Source organism: Lontra canadensis, unplaced genomic scaffold (assembly GCF_010015895.1).
Source record: "Lontra canadensis isolate GAN:19392208 unplaced genomic scaffold, GSC_riverotter_1.0 scaffold50, whole genome shotgun sequence".
Taxonomy (NCBI): Eukaryota; Metazoa; Chordata; class Mammalia; order Carnivora; family Mustelidae; genus Lontra; species Lontra canadensis.
The window spans coordinates 6,957,735-6,971,351 of record NW_022631044.1 but is presented as its reverse complement, the minus strand read 5'-3'; the positions used below and the strand labels follow the sequence as shown (position 1 = coordinate 6,971,351).

Below are 13,617 nucleotides of genomic sequence, written 5' to 3'. Positions count from 1 at the left end.
ATTGTGTAGTATTTTAATGAGGTCATGGTTATTATTCTGTAAATGCAGCTATGTACATTGAAACAGAGTAAGAGCTACAAATGGGTGACATTATGTATTTGGTTTACAGACACCTGGGAGTGTTTATGGGTTCTCAGACACTCGGTTGGGAAGTGCTAGGTGGTGGCATCAGACCAAAACTTCAGATGGGATATCTAGGGGTAGGGGTGGAGGGTCTTTAGTCTCTCATCACCTTCCTGTCAAAGACAAATATGACAGGCTAATGAACACACAACCAGAGGGTCATCAGCTCATTTCAGATTTCCCACCACATCTGCCCCCATGTTGCAGTTTTACTATCATAAGCACTGGGGTATTTTTAGTACCACTGTTTTGGGGGAACAAAGGGTCTCTCATTTACTTCAGTCCTCTGGTCTATTCTTGGCTTTCCTAGCCATGCTGCCTCAAGTGGAAAGCCCCATCCCAATTCACATTCCAGTCTTTTCCCCATCTCTCACCAGGAATCATCTCTAAAGAGTAAGCAACTGACAAGTGATGGATAATTTGCATTTTAACCCTATTCAAATTTGGGTAAATGGTTTAATATGCATGCTAATATTCCATCATTATTCCAATTAAGGAAACTATTATGTTAAAGTGTTTAATCAGGAGAATTAAGGAGAACTCCAGACACCTAAAATTAACTTCTAATAGTCTTGACATTCATTTCATTTAGGTGCAATTTGCCAAGCTATAAGCAACTTCTTGCTTAAAACTTCTGCTCAGGCACGTGGGTATTCCTGATAAGACCTAAAAGCAATTCATTTCCTAACTAGATTGCTGTCTAAAAGAATAAACTGAAAGGGCTGCAATTTAAATACAATCAAATCCCCAAGCAGTGCATTCCAGAAGACTTAAACACCATCATCGGGATCCCGAGGAACAACAATGCTATTCGCATCAGAAACAACACAACCACTTCCTCTTTCTCTGACCTTCTCTGTTTAATTACTTCCTGTGATTTCTTCTAGGGCTGTGCGTGCCTGCTTCCCGAGGCGGCAGGCTTTCCATACAAGACGGATTTGTCTGGAAGGTGCAGAATGCCAGCTGACCATAGACCTTACATACAAAGTGCTGGGACTTCGTATTTCTTTTTAAATGGTGGATTTCTTGGGCCCCCTGGCATTCACCAAGAACGATTTTTAAGCCCTAAGAAAAAATTCTTCCAGCATATTCCCATCTAAAGCCAAGCTCCATCTCAAACTTGGAAACCCTGCCAGGGATGGAGAAGCGGCTGCTTGATAATAGTATGTCTCCATGTGGAAGCACCACCTTCTTCAACAGATTCCAAACACCACGTATGTGAAGTCAACTTTGAAGACACAAACCTGGCCGCTGTGAGCTTACTACCATCACTACTGGATATGCCCTGACAACTCATGAACTGTCATCCACGGACCAGCAGCACCAGCAGCACCTAGAAGTTTATTAAAAAATGGAGAATCTGAAGGGCACTTGGGAGGCGCAGTGGGTTAAGCATCCAACACTTGGTTTCAGCTCAGGTCATGATCTCAGGGTCCTGGGATTGAGCCCCGAGTTGGGCTCCATGCTCACTACAGAGTCCACCTGAGATTTGTTTCTCCCTCTCCCTCTGCCCCTCCCGTTTCTGTTGTCCATCTGTCTCTCTTTCCCTCTCGAATAAATAAATAAATCCTCTTTAAAAATGCAAAATCTATGGGGTGCCTGGATGGCTAAGTGGGTTAAAGCCTCTGCCTTCGACTCAGGTCATGATCTCAGGGTCCTGGGATCGAGCCCCACATCGGGCTGTCTGCTCAGCAGGGAGCTTGCTTCCCCTCACCCCACCGCCTGCCTCTCTGTCTACTTGTGATCTCTGTCAAATAAATAAATAAAATCTTGAAAAGAAAATACAAAATCTGAGCCTTTTCTAAACCAGAATCCTCACTTTGCAAGACTCACAATACAAGTTTAAGTTTGATCCTCCTCCCAAAATAGCTAGGCTAAAACACAGGTCCAGAATAGTGTGCACTGTTATCCATTCTCATCTAGACTTTCAAGGATAAGGTGGCTAGTTCTTTTTCCCAAAGAGGTATCTGTAAAGTCGCTCTTTTTTTTCTTTGAAAGATTTTATTTATTTGAGAAAGAGTGAGTGAGAGAGAGAGCGAGTGAGCAGGGGGAGTGGGAAGGAGAAGCAGACTCCCCACTGAGCAAGGAGCCTGACATGGGGCTTTATCCCAGAATCCCGGGATCACCACCTAAGCCAAAGGCAGAGAGACGCCCAACCAATGGGGCCATCCAGGTACCCGTAAAGTTGCTCTTTGTATCAGTACAGAAAAGGTCACCTCTGGGGGCACTGCTTTCCAGTGCTGAAAAGGGATGCAAGAAAGAAATGTCACCTCACAGCTCTTGAGGCAGTTTCAGGATTCAAAGTGAGTTCTAACTTCATTTGCTCTACAGTAATATAAATCAAGCTGTACACACAACACAATTTTTTATATAAGAAAACCAAAAAAAAAAAAAAAATTTTTCTTATCAAACTACTCTAAGGCCCGGTGCGCGAGGGCGACGTGCTCACCCTATTGGAGTCAGAGCGAGAAGCTCGGAGGTTAAAAAAAAAAAAAAAATTAAAAAAAAAAAATTTCTTATATAAGAAAACTAAAGCTCTACAAAGTTATGACATGTAATATTCTATAATCATGAGGCCTGAAGTTAAAAGACCTGGATTAAAAATAACAAATTCTGCTCTGTGACCTCAGACAAGATACTTAACCTCTCTGCATCTTCTCCTGGCTGTCAGACATATTCCATCCATGTTTGAGGGCACGAGTGCATGTACATACAATACACAGACCCCAAAAATAACTTGAAGAGCTTGTTGGGGGATTCTGGGAAGGGCATATAGTACCTTCCATGCTCTGGATGAAGACTGCCCCCCACCCTCAATTTGGGAATCCCGATGCCTGCAGTTCTAGGGGGAGCCCTGCAGAAGCAAGGGAAGAAAGGAAAAACAATTCTGAGAGTCAGTCATCAAGATGATGCTGTCTTCATACCCCTAAGGCATATGAAAGTGCCTAGCACCCTAGAACACAAGCTCCCTAAGGCCAGAGCCTCCTTCTGAGTCACAGTTCCGGTCCCATCCCATCTCGGTGTCTGGTGCACTAGATACAGTAAGTGAATGGCACTCACCAGCTAGTCACTCCCTTGGCTCAAGCCTCACCACCCTGGTTATTTACTTACCCAATAAAATAATTAACACATAGCTTTGCAATTAGGGTCCAAGTATCTTTTTTTTTTTTAAAGATTTTATGAGAGAAAGGAGAGAGAGAGAGAATGAGTAGCGGGGAGGGGCAGAGGGAAAGGGACAAGCAGACTTCTAAGCGGGGAATCTGACGCAGAGCTCAATCTCAGGGCCCTGAGATCATGAGCTGAAGGCAGACGCTTAACCGACTGAGTCATCCAGATGCCCCTGGGGTCCAAGTATCTTCTAAAGACGGGTGCCTGGGTGGCTCAGTGGGTTAAAGCCTCTGCCTTCAGCTCAGGTCATGATCCCAGGGTCCTGGGATCGGCCCCGCACTGGGCTCTCTGCTCAGCAGGGAGCCTGTTTCCTCCTCTCTCTGCCTACTTGTTTTCTCTCTCTGTCAAATGAATAAATAAAATCTTTTTAAAAAAAATAAACAAAGTCAAGTAATTTAGATTTAAAGTCTACCACACTCTGAATGGACCTCTGGAATCTAGTACCCCCTGATTTTCCTTAGTATAAAAGACATCTAGAATGGAGGGAAAGGGCCTCAAAGCTAGTTTACAAACATTAGACTCTGGATATGAAACCTGTTTATATACAGATTAATGAAAAGGCAACCATTAGGCCATCAGGCCCAGAAGGAATACTGAGCCAGTACATGCTCCCCTGGCAGAGCAGACCTGTTTTGGAATACTGAATCTGAGAAAAATCATAGATTTGATCTAACCTATTAAATGAAGGAAAAAGATGAAATGACTACATTAAGACTATATTCACACTTTGCAACTTTAAAAGACCTGTAAAAATGAATAAAATTACTGGGATGCTGGTGATTACATTAAACCTCTAATCTAACATTTACTTTATTTCTTGGCCGAAAATATAAAACAAACACCAACACGGCATACAAATAGAAAAAACAAGTCATAAGCCAACTCAACTCCTAAGGGAATCTTCAGCCAACCTTCCCCCATACCTACCCCACCCAGACCAAGCCTACTGACTCTGAGAAACAATCTGAAGGGCACTGGTGATAGGATTTCTAGACCTCTGGCAGGAATGGCAAGAAGGCCAGGGATGTTACTACATCCTTGTAGTACAAGGCCAGGGATGTACAGGTAAGTACACTGACAGTAACAGAGGAGGCCAGCTTCTGTAAGACAGGAAATCTTAAAAAGACAGCCAACCAGGATCACTGAGTAAAAGTGCCAGCAGTCAGCTGGGCATTACTGATATGACAGCACCAAAACTAATGAGTTTCTCTAGGTCCTACCAGCATAGCACCAGAAAGCTGAACAGAGAGCAGAATGTGACTTCGAGGCTCTAATTCTCCTAATAACCCCCTGGAGCAGGTCACTTCAACTCTCACAGGTATAAAGTGAGAATCTTGTTCCTTGACTCAAAAGGTGCTCTGGGCACCTCGGTGGCTCAGTGGGTTAAGCCTCTGCCTTAGGCTCAGGTCATGATCTCAGGGTCCTGGGATCGAGCCCCACATAGAGCCCCACATCGGGCTCTCTGCACAGCAGGGAGCCTGCTTCCCCCCCCACCCCACCCCCGCCCCACATGCCTCTCTGCCTACTTGCAATCTCTTTCTCTGTGTTGAATAAATAAATAAAACCTTAAAAAAAAAAAGGTGCTCTGAAGGTAGAATATTGCAAATGGATATCCTCCACCTTGTAGATTCTGAAAATAAATCATACTGTGCTACATGATATGAGACACTGGAGGTGGGTGAGTCCCACTGAATTCCCAATTTATCAGGCACTGTGCTGAAATGCTTTACCTTCAAGATTTCATTTCCACTTTTTAACAGCCTATGAATTAGACAGAGTGACCTTCATTTATATTAACCGAGGACTCCTGGCTTAAAACACCTGCCAGGGGCCCTTAATCAGCAGAAGACAGAACACAGTATGACCCCAAAACCCCCATTTCCTCCACTATCATCACGGCAGCCTGTCCCGCCTGGATGTTTTGAAAAGGTAAACTCAAAATGTTTCGGAATGTAGGTACACTAAGAATAATAGGTTATATTTTGATACAAGGTATAATTACTTTTCAATTAACAAATATTTGCTTTAATCAATCAATAAACGTTTGCAGACAGCCTACTATGCGCTCAGCATGCTGCAAGACTATGGGTATAAGGCTTCATAAGTGATTATTCCCAACACCAGCAGGGCAGACAGAGCTAGCCTTCTCCGTGCATTCTCGGGGTGGGATGCAAAACTAAGTAGTATCTGAAAAATCAATACTGGATGCCACGGCCAAAGCAACCCAAGGAGGAAAAGAAGAGGAGTAAGTAATGAAAACGAAGAGACAAAGATACCATTACCAGATGAACTAGGAAAGACAATTAAAAACTTAACCTGATAATTAAGTTTAAGCACTTAGGAATGGCCAACAGGGAATATATCTAAGAATGAAAACAACCAGATCTGAAAAATCATTCTATCAGTACACAGAGGAGCCAAAGCCATACATTTCAGAAGCTGCCCTTATTCTAATCCCTCCAATTGCCAGTTCCTAGCAAGTATTTTATTAAAATCCTGGCCTGACTTCCTTTCTATGACATGAGACACATACCAAGCTGCAGGAGCAACGCATCACGCCCACCCAGGGCCAGTGCACAGAAAATGCTTTTTGCTCCACAGTGCACTGTGTGCACCAGTGCAAAATAGTCCTTCTACTCCAGTGACTGACTACATGCCCCTGAACATGCTTTAAAAAATCATCAATGTTCTGGCCTTACATACTGCTTAAAGGGAAGCATTTACAAGAGTTCATCAATATGACTAGGTCTCAAACAAACAAACAAACAAACAAACAAAACCAGCCCAATTTACACAACAAAACACGCCAAAAAAAACCATACCCCAAAACTTGGGGCTCTGCCTCTATTATCATCATGTTCAGTTTCTGAGAGTTTTGCTGTCAGATTGTGTATTTGCGTTCAGCCTGGGGAATATAGGAACTGTGCCAATACTGGTGTTCATGAGCACGGCTGTCTCTGACTTTGAGTGCCGAGTCTCCACGAGAAGCCTGTGGCTACTACAAGTTGTTAATATTGTGATTTCTGTGGAGATTCTCCTGCAGAGGCAGAAACATAGCCCCTGGCTTATACAGCACTCAAGATCTTCCACTTCCCAACCCCTACAACACTGACTGGAACCACAATGGTTTTGAGCTATCAATCACAGACCACCACCACCAGATCGTTCGGCACCCAAGTTCCACAAAACGTGCCAAGGGCTTCTTGTGAAGGCAGTTTCTCAGAGGGGGTTTATCCACACTGTGAGTTAACCAAATACAATTACAATTATTGCATTTGTTGGTAGAGACAAAGCATCCTAAAATAATTAAATCCATTTTTTAATTCAACAGACATTTATTAAGCAACCATAATGTGCCCAACAGTATTGGGCCAACAACTAGAAAATTAAGCAGTTAAGAGGTAATACTGAATCCAAGAAGCTCATATTCTGGTAAGAATCTAGTCGGGTACAGGTCCAACTCTAAATGGTGAGAACTGCCATACAGCATGAGGAAAAAACACTATAAAGGGTCCTCAGTTTTGATGTGAAGAGGGGACGGAAAAGAAAGAATGGGAGGACCTCATCAAAGTAATGGCTGCAGAACTGGTGGGAGGGGGAATGAGCAGAAATTCCCTTGCAGAAGGGAAGGAAGAAAACTCCAGAATACAGAGCCTGAGTAAGCAGACTGTTGAGGCAGAATAGTTTTGGTATTTGTACTGATTCACTTTTATGTATTTTATCTGGTTAAAGGAAGTGGAAAGCAGAGGGGATCAGCCATAGCTAGAAAGGAGGGAGCACTCACTAAATCCTCGTGGAAACAAGCCTAGCAGATGGAGAGAAGTACAAGTTCACCATCTAGAAAGATGAAGGGCCTTGCAGTAAGCCCTTAACTTTATACAATCGCACAGGTCCTGGCTTACAATTTTGTTAAGGTCTTTCCAAGTGTTTTGTTTTGTCTTGCTTTCAAGATCTTCTGATGAATGGACCAAGATTCCAATTCTGGAGAGCCAACTCCATGTTTTCAACATTTAAGGACTCTATTCATGTGGAGTAGAAACACCCCCTTTTTTTAAGGCTAATGCAAAGAAACTGGATCAATATTTATTGTACCAGGTCTAATTTCTACAACTGTTATTTCAACGAACATACAGCTGACATCCAGCAATAACCAACTCTGGATTCACACTCCTATTATCTTATGGTGTATCATAGAATTCTCAAGTCCAGGTTTATTTAAATTCACTTTAATTCAGTACGTGCCTCATGGCAATTTCAGGGAAGATAAAGGAAGTAGAAAAAATTATGGCAATGATAGACTCACCAATTCAGAAGAATCAAGGACAGCATGACTAACAGAAACAGTGTGAGCTCAGAAGTCAGAATGACTAAGGCTGGCCCACCTGTCCTCCTCTGAGAAGGTACCTCACAGTGGTTAAAGACAGTCCTTTCTGGGCTGCCAGGTTGGTTCAGTCATTAAGCTGCTGCCTTCTGCTCAGTTCATGATCCCAGAGTCCTGGGATTGGAGCCCAACATCAGGCTCCCTGCTCGGCGGGAAGCTGGCTTCTACCCTCTCCCACTCCCCTTGCTTGTGTTCCCTCTCTCGCCGTGTGTCTCTCTCTGTCAAATAAATAAATAAAATATTAAAAACAAAACAAAACAAGTCCTTTCTGAGCCAGGCTGCTGGAGTCAAATCCTAACTCCTTCATTTACTAATGATACGATCTTGGACAAGTTACTCATCTTCTCTGGGGCTCAGTTTCCCCATCTATAAATGGAGGTAATAATACCCCATCTATCTCATAGGACTGTTGAGAAGACTAAATGACTAAAGTGCTATAAAAAAAAAATGTTTGCTGTCTTAGGCAAAGCAACTTAAGCTTCCTCATCAGTTAAATGGAGTAACTCCAGGGCACCTGGGTGGCTCAGTTGGTTAAGCCTCTGACTCTTGATTTCAACTCAGGTCATGATCTCACGGCTGTTCTGAGGGTGGTGGGATCCAGCCCCACATCGCTTTGGGCTCTGCGCTCAGTGGGGAGTCTGCCTGAGACTCTCTCTCAGCCCCTCCCCACCACCGCTCTTGTGTGCACATGCTCTCTCTCTAAATAAATACATAAAATCTTTAAAAAATAATAAAATAATGGGGTAACTCCTTCATAGGATTATTTGAAAATTAACAAGCTGAGCCTATAAGAAACCTATCCCAATGGCCTGCTAAGAGCCAACAGGAGACACCTGATTGATACTTGGTGCTCGACAGTAAGCTTTACATAGGATATCTCCTTTAATTTTCATAGCAACTCCATGAAATTGCTAACATTCACTCCCATTTTATTCACTCAGGTAAAACCAAGGTGAAAGCAGCGCCTGGGTGGCTCAGTGTTGGTTAAAGCCTCTGCCTTCGGCTCAGGTCATGATCTCAGGGTCCTGAGATCAAGCCCCGTATCCAGCTCTCTGCTCAGCAGGGAGCCTGCTTCCCTTCTGTTCTCTCTCTCTGCCTACTTGTGATCTCTTTCTGTCAAATAAATAAATAAAATCTTTAAAAAAAAAAAAAAGCCAAGGTGAAAGATAAGTAACTTGCCTTAGATCAGAAAGTGAGCAAATGGCTGAGCCTTGAGCTGTAAGTATAAGTTAAATGGCTTTAACTCAGGATCATTAATTGGCACCTGGCTGAAATGACAGTTGTAAAAGACATATTCAGTCAACTGCGCTGAACGTTAAAGACAAAAGGGAATGATTCTTAATTTTGTAAAGTGTGATGATGGTATTGCGGTTTCCTGGAAGAGTATCCTCATCTTGTGGAAAGTAAGCTCAAGTATTCAGAGACAGGACATTCTGATGTCTCATTTCTTTGAAATGGTTAGGCAAAAATATCTGTTTTTTTTTTTTTTTTTTTAAATGGAAGACCTTTCAACATTAGGAAAAACATGACTAAAAACACGACTAAAAGTCCATTCTCAGCAAGATGTGTCCTGCAGAGAAGCATTTATGAGAGGGACAGAATAGCTACATGGTAGGCCGATGTCTTCTGCGTTAAGTTCACTTGAGAAGGGTTTCTTCATTTTGTCAACAAATTTCCAAATCATTCAAGACCATAATCAAATGCTTTCAAGATACACACAAAATGCACATGATCAAAAAAATTTTTTTCCACTCTCTTGGACAAAAGATTCTTTTCAACAGTTTGTTGATGCTTTTTACTTCTAAATTATTTTTTAAAATCTGTAGAAATGTAAATCTTAACATGCATTTGTAGCTGGAATGGGATCAGAGGAGAAAGGTCAGAATATTTTTTCTTTTTTTAAAGATTTTATTTATTTATTTGACAGAAAGAGACACAGTGAGAGAGGGAACACAAGCAGGGGGAGAGGGAGAAGCAGGTTTCCTGCTAAGCAGGGAGCCCGATGTGGGGCTCAATCCCAGGACACTGGGATCATGACCAGAGCTGAAGGTAGACGCTTAACAACTGAGCCACCCAGGCGCCCCTGCCTCGAGAAGTTTTAAATCGACATAGAAAAGAGTATGAGAAGACAAAACACTTATTATTTTTTAAAATTAGGCACAATTTTGACAGTTGCGAGATTCTGACTTACTGTACTGACGCTAAACATAGCTGTTATACACCTGTACCATTTAATAAAAACCTTAAATATATATGGACTATGAAGAAAATCTATTTTAGGGGCACCACCATTGGGCTCTCTGCTCAGCAGAGAGCATGCTCCCTCCTCTCTCTGCCTGCCTCTGCCTACTTATGATCTCTGTCAAATAAATAAAATCTTAAAAAAAAAAACAACAAAAAAGAAAATCCACTTTACCTAAGTCATAACTATTTCTCCCATAGGTCTCCCATTTGAGGTCACCAAACTGCTTTATTGTAATACACCTTGTCTACTTCCAAAAGGTATCTGTAGGACCTCAAACATAAAGCGATTAGAAAAGAAAATGAAAGATCAAAATTCATACTAGAGAGGTATATAAATCTAGCAAAAAGCTAGACTAACTACGACCACTGTAATCAAGCAATAATTTTAGCTCTGAGCTTTCAGACAGTGGTTGCAAAAAAACCCAACAACAAAAAGGCAATCACATCAAGTCCTGCAACCCAGAGAGAAACCTTCTTCCAGGCACTAACATTTAAAAGGAATTTTTCAGATGGGTCATTACGTAAGAACCTGAACAATACAATGAACAGTGTCCACAAATGGCAGTTTACAGCCCCTACAGCCTGTGTTCTTAGGGGCTTACGTTTCATGTCTCATGCCAAGGTCATTACATTAAAAGTAATCCCAGGAAGGCCATTTCTGCACTGGGCTAAGGCGCCACGGCTTTCTGATTCTCTAACTGAAACCAGAACCTGTCCTCAAATACCCATTGTCTCAACTGGGCTTCTGACAGCAGTGGAGGCAGCCAGTTCCATGCTGAGTTGCTCTGAAAGCATGAAATGAGACATAGTCATTTCTTGCTGGTGAACCCACCCCAAATCCCTTTGCTTTGGCTATCAGATGGGGTAGGTGCAAAGCTGACATGCTATGGTGAAAAGGGAGAGGCTAGGCCAGTACTCCCAAGGGATGGAGCCAAGGAACCCAAGGCAGGGCGAATGGAACCAATCTGCAACAAGAATCCTGAAGATCAGAGCAAGGCAACTGTCCCTCCCGCTACTACTATCTCTGTGTGCCAGAACAGAGGAAGACCTATAAAAACACTTGTCTATTAGTCAAGTTGGTATGGGAGCAAGGCCCACCAGCATATTTCTTCCCCACAAGAGCAACTTTTTTTTTTTTTTTTCTTCATTTTACCCTTTCCTGAAAGCAAAGCAAAGTGTTTGAAAAGACCAGCACAGGTGGTGGGACTGCAGCAACCGGCACACGAGGCAGGATGCTCTCCAGGTGCGGGTGTCTGGCAGACGAGGGGTTACTGCAGTCAAAGATCCCCAAAGGAAGGAAATTCTCTTTCCCATACACCACCCCTCTCAACACCTTCTCGCGCCCAGCCTGGCAACAGCAGATGCCAAAGGATAAAGGGGCATTTAAAAAAAAAAAAAAAAAGTGAAGTAGTACTCTTAAGAGTAGAGCACAGCATTCTGTCACCTGCTGCAAGAAAAGCCCTCCCTGTCAACCAGCCCTGAGTCACTTCCCCTCTCTGCATTGACTGTCAATGCTCGCAGGGGCAAAAGACCCCGGGCCTCTCGAGCAGATACACGCAGCTCCCACGACTCCACAAACCCACTCTCTGGGCCTCTCCCCAGGGTGTGTCCCAGTGGCTACCAACCGGCTCTTTTGCGTCCAAGCCAGCGCCACTGCTACCTTAGCTAATGGCAGCTCTGAATGAAAGGAGCCGAGGCAGGCTCCGGATTTATGAATGTGCAGGGGAGGAGGGAGGGATATCATGTGACAATAAAGGAGAGCTTCTTATTCACAAAAAAAAAAAAAAAAAAAAAAAAAAAAAAAAAAGAAAGAAAGAAAGAAAAAAAAAAGAAAAAAAAAAGTGGCTGGTGGCGGGCACAGCCACTGAGCAGCGGCGTGGGCCGCCGTGTGGTGACCACTCGGAGCCAAAGCCGACGACCTCAGGCGCGGGGCCCAGGAGCCCTGCCTCCGCTGCTCCCCCAATTGGAAACGCCTCGGGCGGGGGTGGGAGAAAGCCAAACCCGATTCCACGACTGCGAGGCTGGACGGAGCCTCATCTTGGCCCCGGGCTGGGAAACGGTCCGGATGCCCGGGAGGGCGGCGGGTCACCCCGGAGCCCCTCCAGCGGAGCGCCCCGAGCATTGTTACCCTCGGGCCCGCGGGGCGGGCACGCACGCCTGTGCATGCGCGCACACACTCGCACACAGATACATACATTTACACACACACACTCACATACACACACTGGCCCGCAGCACATTGCCCCGCACGCTCCCGCCCGCCCCCGCAGCACACGACTCGGATCCGCCCCCGAGCGGCCCCGATCCCGCGGGGCGCCTATCCCAAGCCCAAAAGCGCGTGCACACACGATCACACGCGCCGCGGGACCCCTCCGGCGGCTCCTGCACGGCGACCTGCCTGAGGATCCCTGCTCACGCAGACCCCAGCGCAGCCCGCGCCCAGTCCTCCCCTGGCTCCGCCGTGTTTTTTATGAATGAAAATGTGGTATGCAAATGAGAGCGATTCAAGAAAACGAAATGGCGGAGCCTGGGCCCCAGTGGGCTCCCTAAGGGACCGGGGGGCGAGCGGCGGGGCAGGAGTCACAAAGTCACTACATGAAAACCCACCGACCCCAGGAAGCCGTAGCGGGGGTGTCAGGTCTTTCGCTCCGGCCACAGAAGATTTCGGGGGGGAGGGGGTGTTTGAGTCCCCGGAGAGGGAGCGGGGACCGCCCCGAGGTCACCCGCGCGCCCTTGGCCCCCGCCACGGCCACCAGCCCGCCGACTCAAGGCGCGCCCCCGCCGGCCCTAAGCAGTCTTTGCCCCCTCCTCACTTCAACAACGCGGGGGGAAATCTCGCAGCCCAAAGCCCACAGGCCGGCTAGTAGCTGCACCCCACGCCAAGTTCAACCAAGCAGCGTCCCTGCCTGCGTCCTCAGCCCCGGCTGCCTCGCTACCCCCGCGGGGCACCCTCGTCCCACCCCGCGGCCAAACTTACTCGTCCGGGTGTGTTTCTTCGGTCATTTTCCTGTTCACCTAGACGCCTGTCCCGCGGCGGGCAGCTTTGCTCCCTTCATCTTCCTGTCCACTCACCCCCCTTCTTCACATCTCCGGAGATCGCCCGATTTGGTTGGGGAGGGGGAGCGGCGAGAGATGAAGGGGCGCCGCAGAAGGGAGAAGGGGAAGCAGGGCGATAGGAGCGCGGGTGAGGTTTGGGGAAGGGGTGCAAAGGCAAGCTGCGGGAGGAGTGAGCGCAGCAGCGCCCGGGGCTCCGCAGGAGGGGCTCCGGGGGCTCGGCAGCGAGCAGAGAGGGAGAGATTTGGGCAGGGGACGGCGGTGGGGGAGAGGAGGAGAAAAACAAGCGCGCCGTGGAGCGGCTGAGACTGCTGAGAGGAGGAGGAGAGAAGGGCCAGCTGCGGGTGGGGGCTCGGTCCGGGGTCGCCCCCGGGGGCCGGGCCAATCAGGGTTCCGGGGAGCGGTCGGCGGCCGGGGGAGGTGCGCCTGGGAGGCGGTGCAGGGCGCCCCGTCCGAGCCCCATCTCTCGACTCCACCGATTTACTCCATATTGGATTCTCACCGCCGCCAACAGGAGGAGGAAGTAGGGCGGAAGCGATGACGTCTTCCCAGCGGCCAGAGGTGGTGGAGTGCAAAAAGCTTCCTACTAGCGACCGAAAGGAAAAAAAAAAAAAAAAAAAAAAAAAAGGGAGGGGGGGGGGGGGGGG

The 13,617-nt window shown here is 46.2% G+C and overlaps 1 protein-coding gene across 1 annotated transcript in view; it reads right to left on the bottom strand.

The window, feature by feature from the left end:
• The window catches only part of SPRED2 (sprouty related EVH1 domain containing 2), a 112,202-nt gene extending 98,674 nt beyond the window's left edge, over positions 1-13,528 (bottom strand). The window contains exon 1 of the mRNA XM_032873767.1: positions 12,894-13,528. Coding sequence (XP_032729658.1) covers positions 12,894-12,919 — 26 coding nt within the window. The 5' untranslated portion in view covers positions 12,920-13,528. The remainder of the gene's footprint in view (positions 1-12,893) is intronic.
• Between the last annotated feature and the right edge of the window lie 89 nt (positions 13,529-13,617).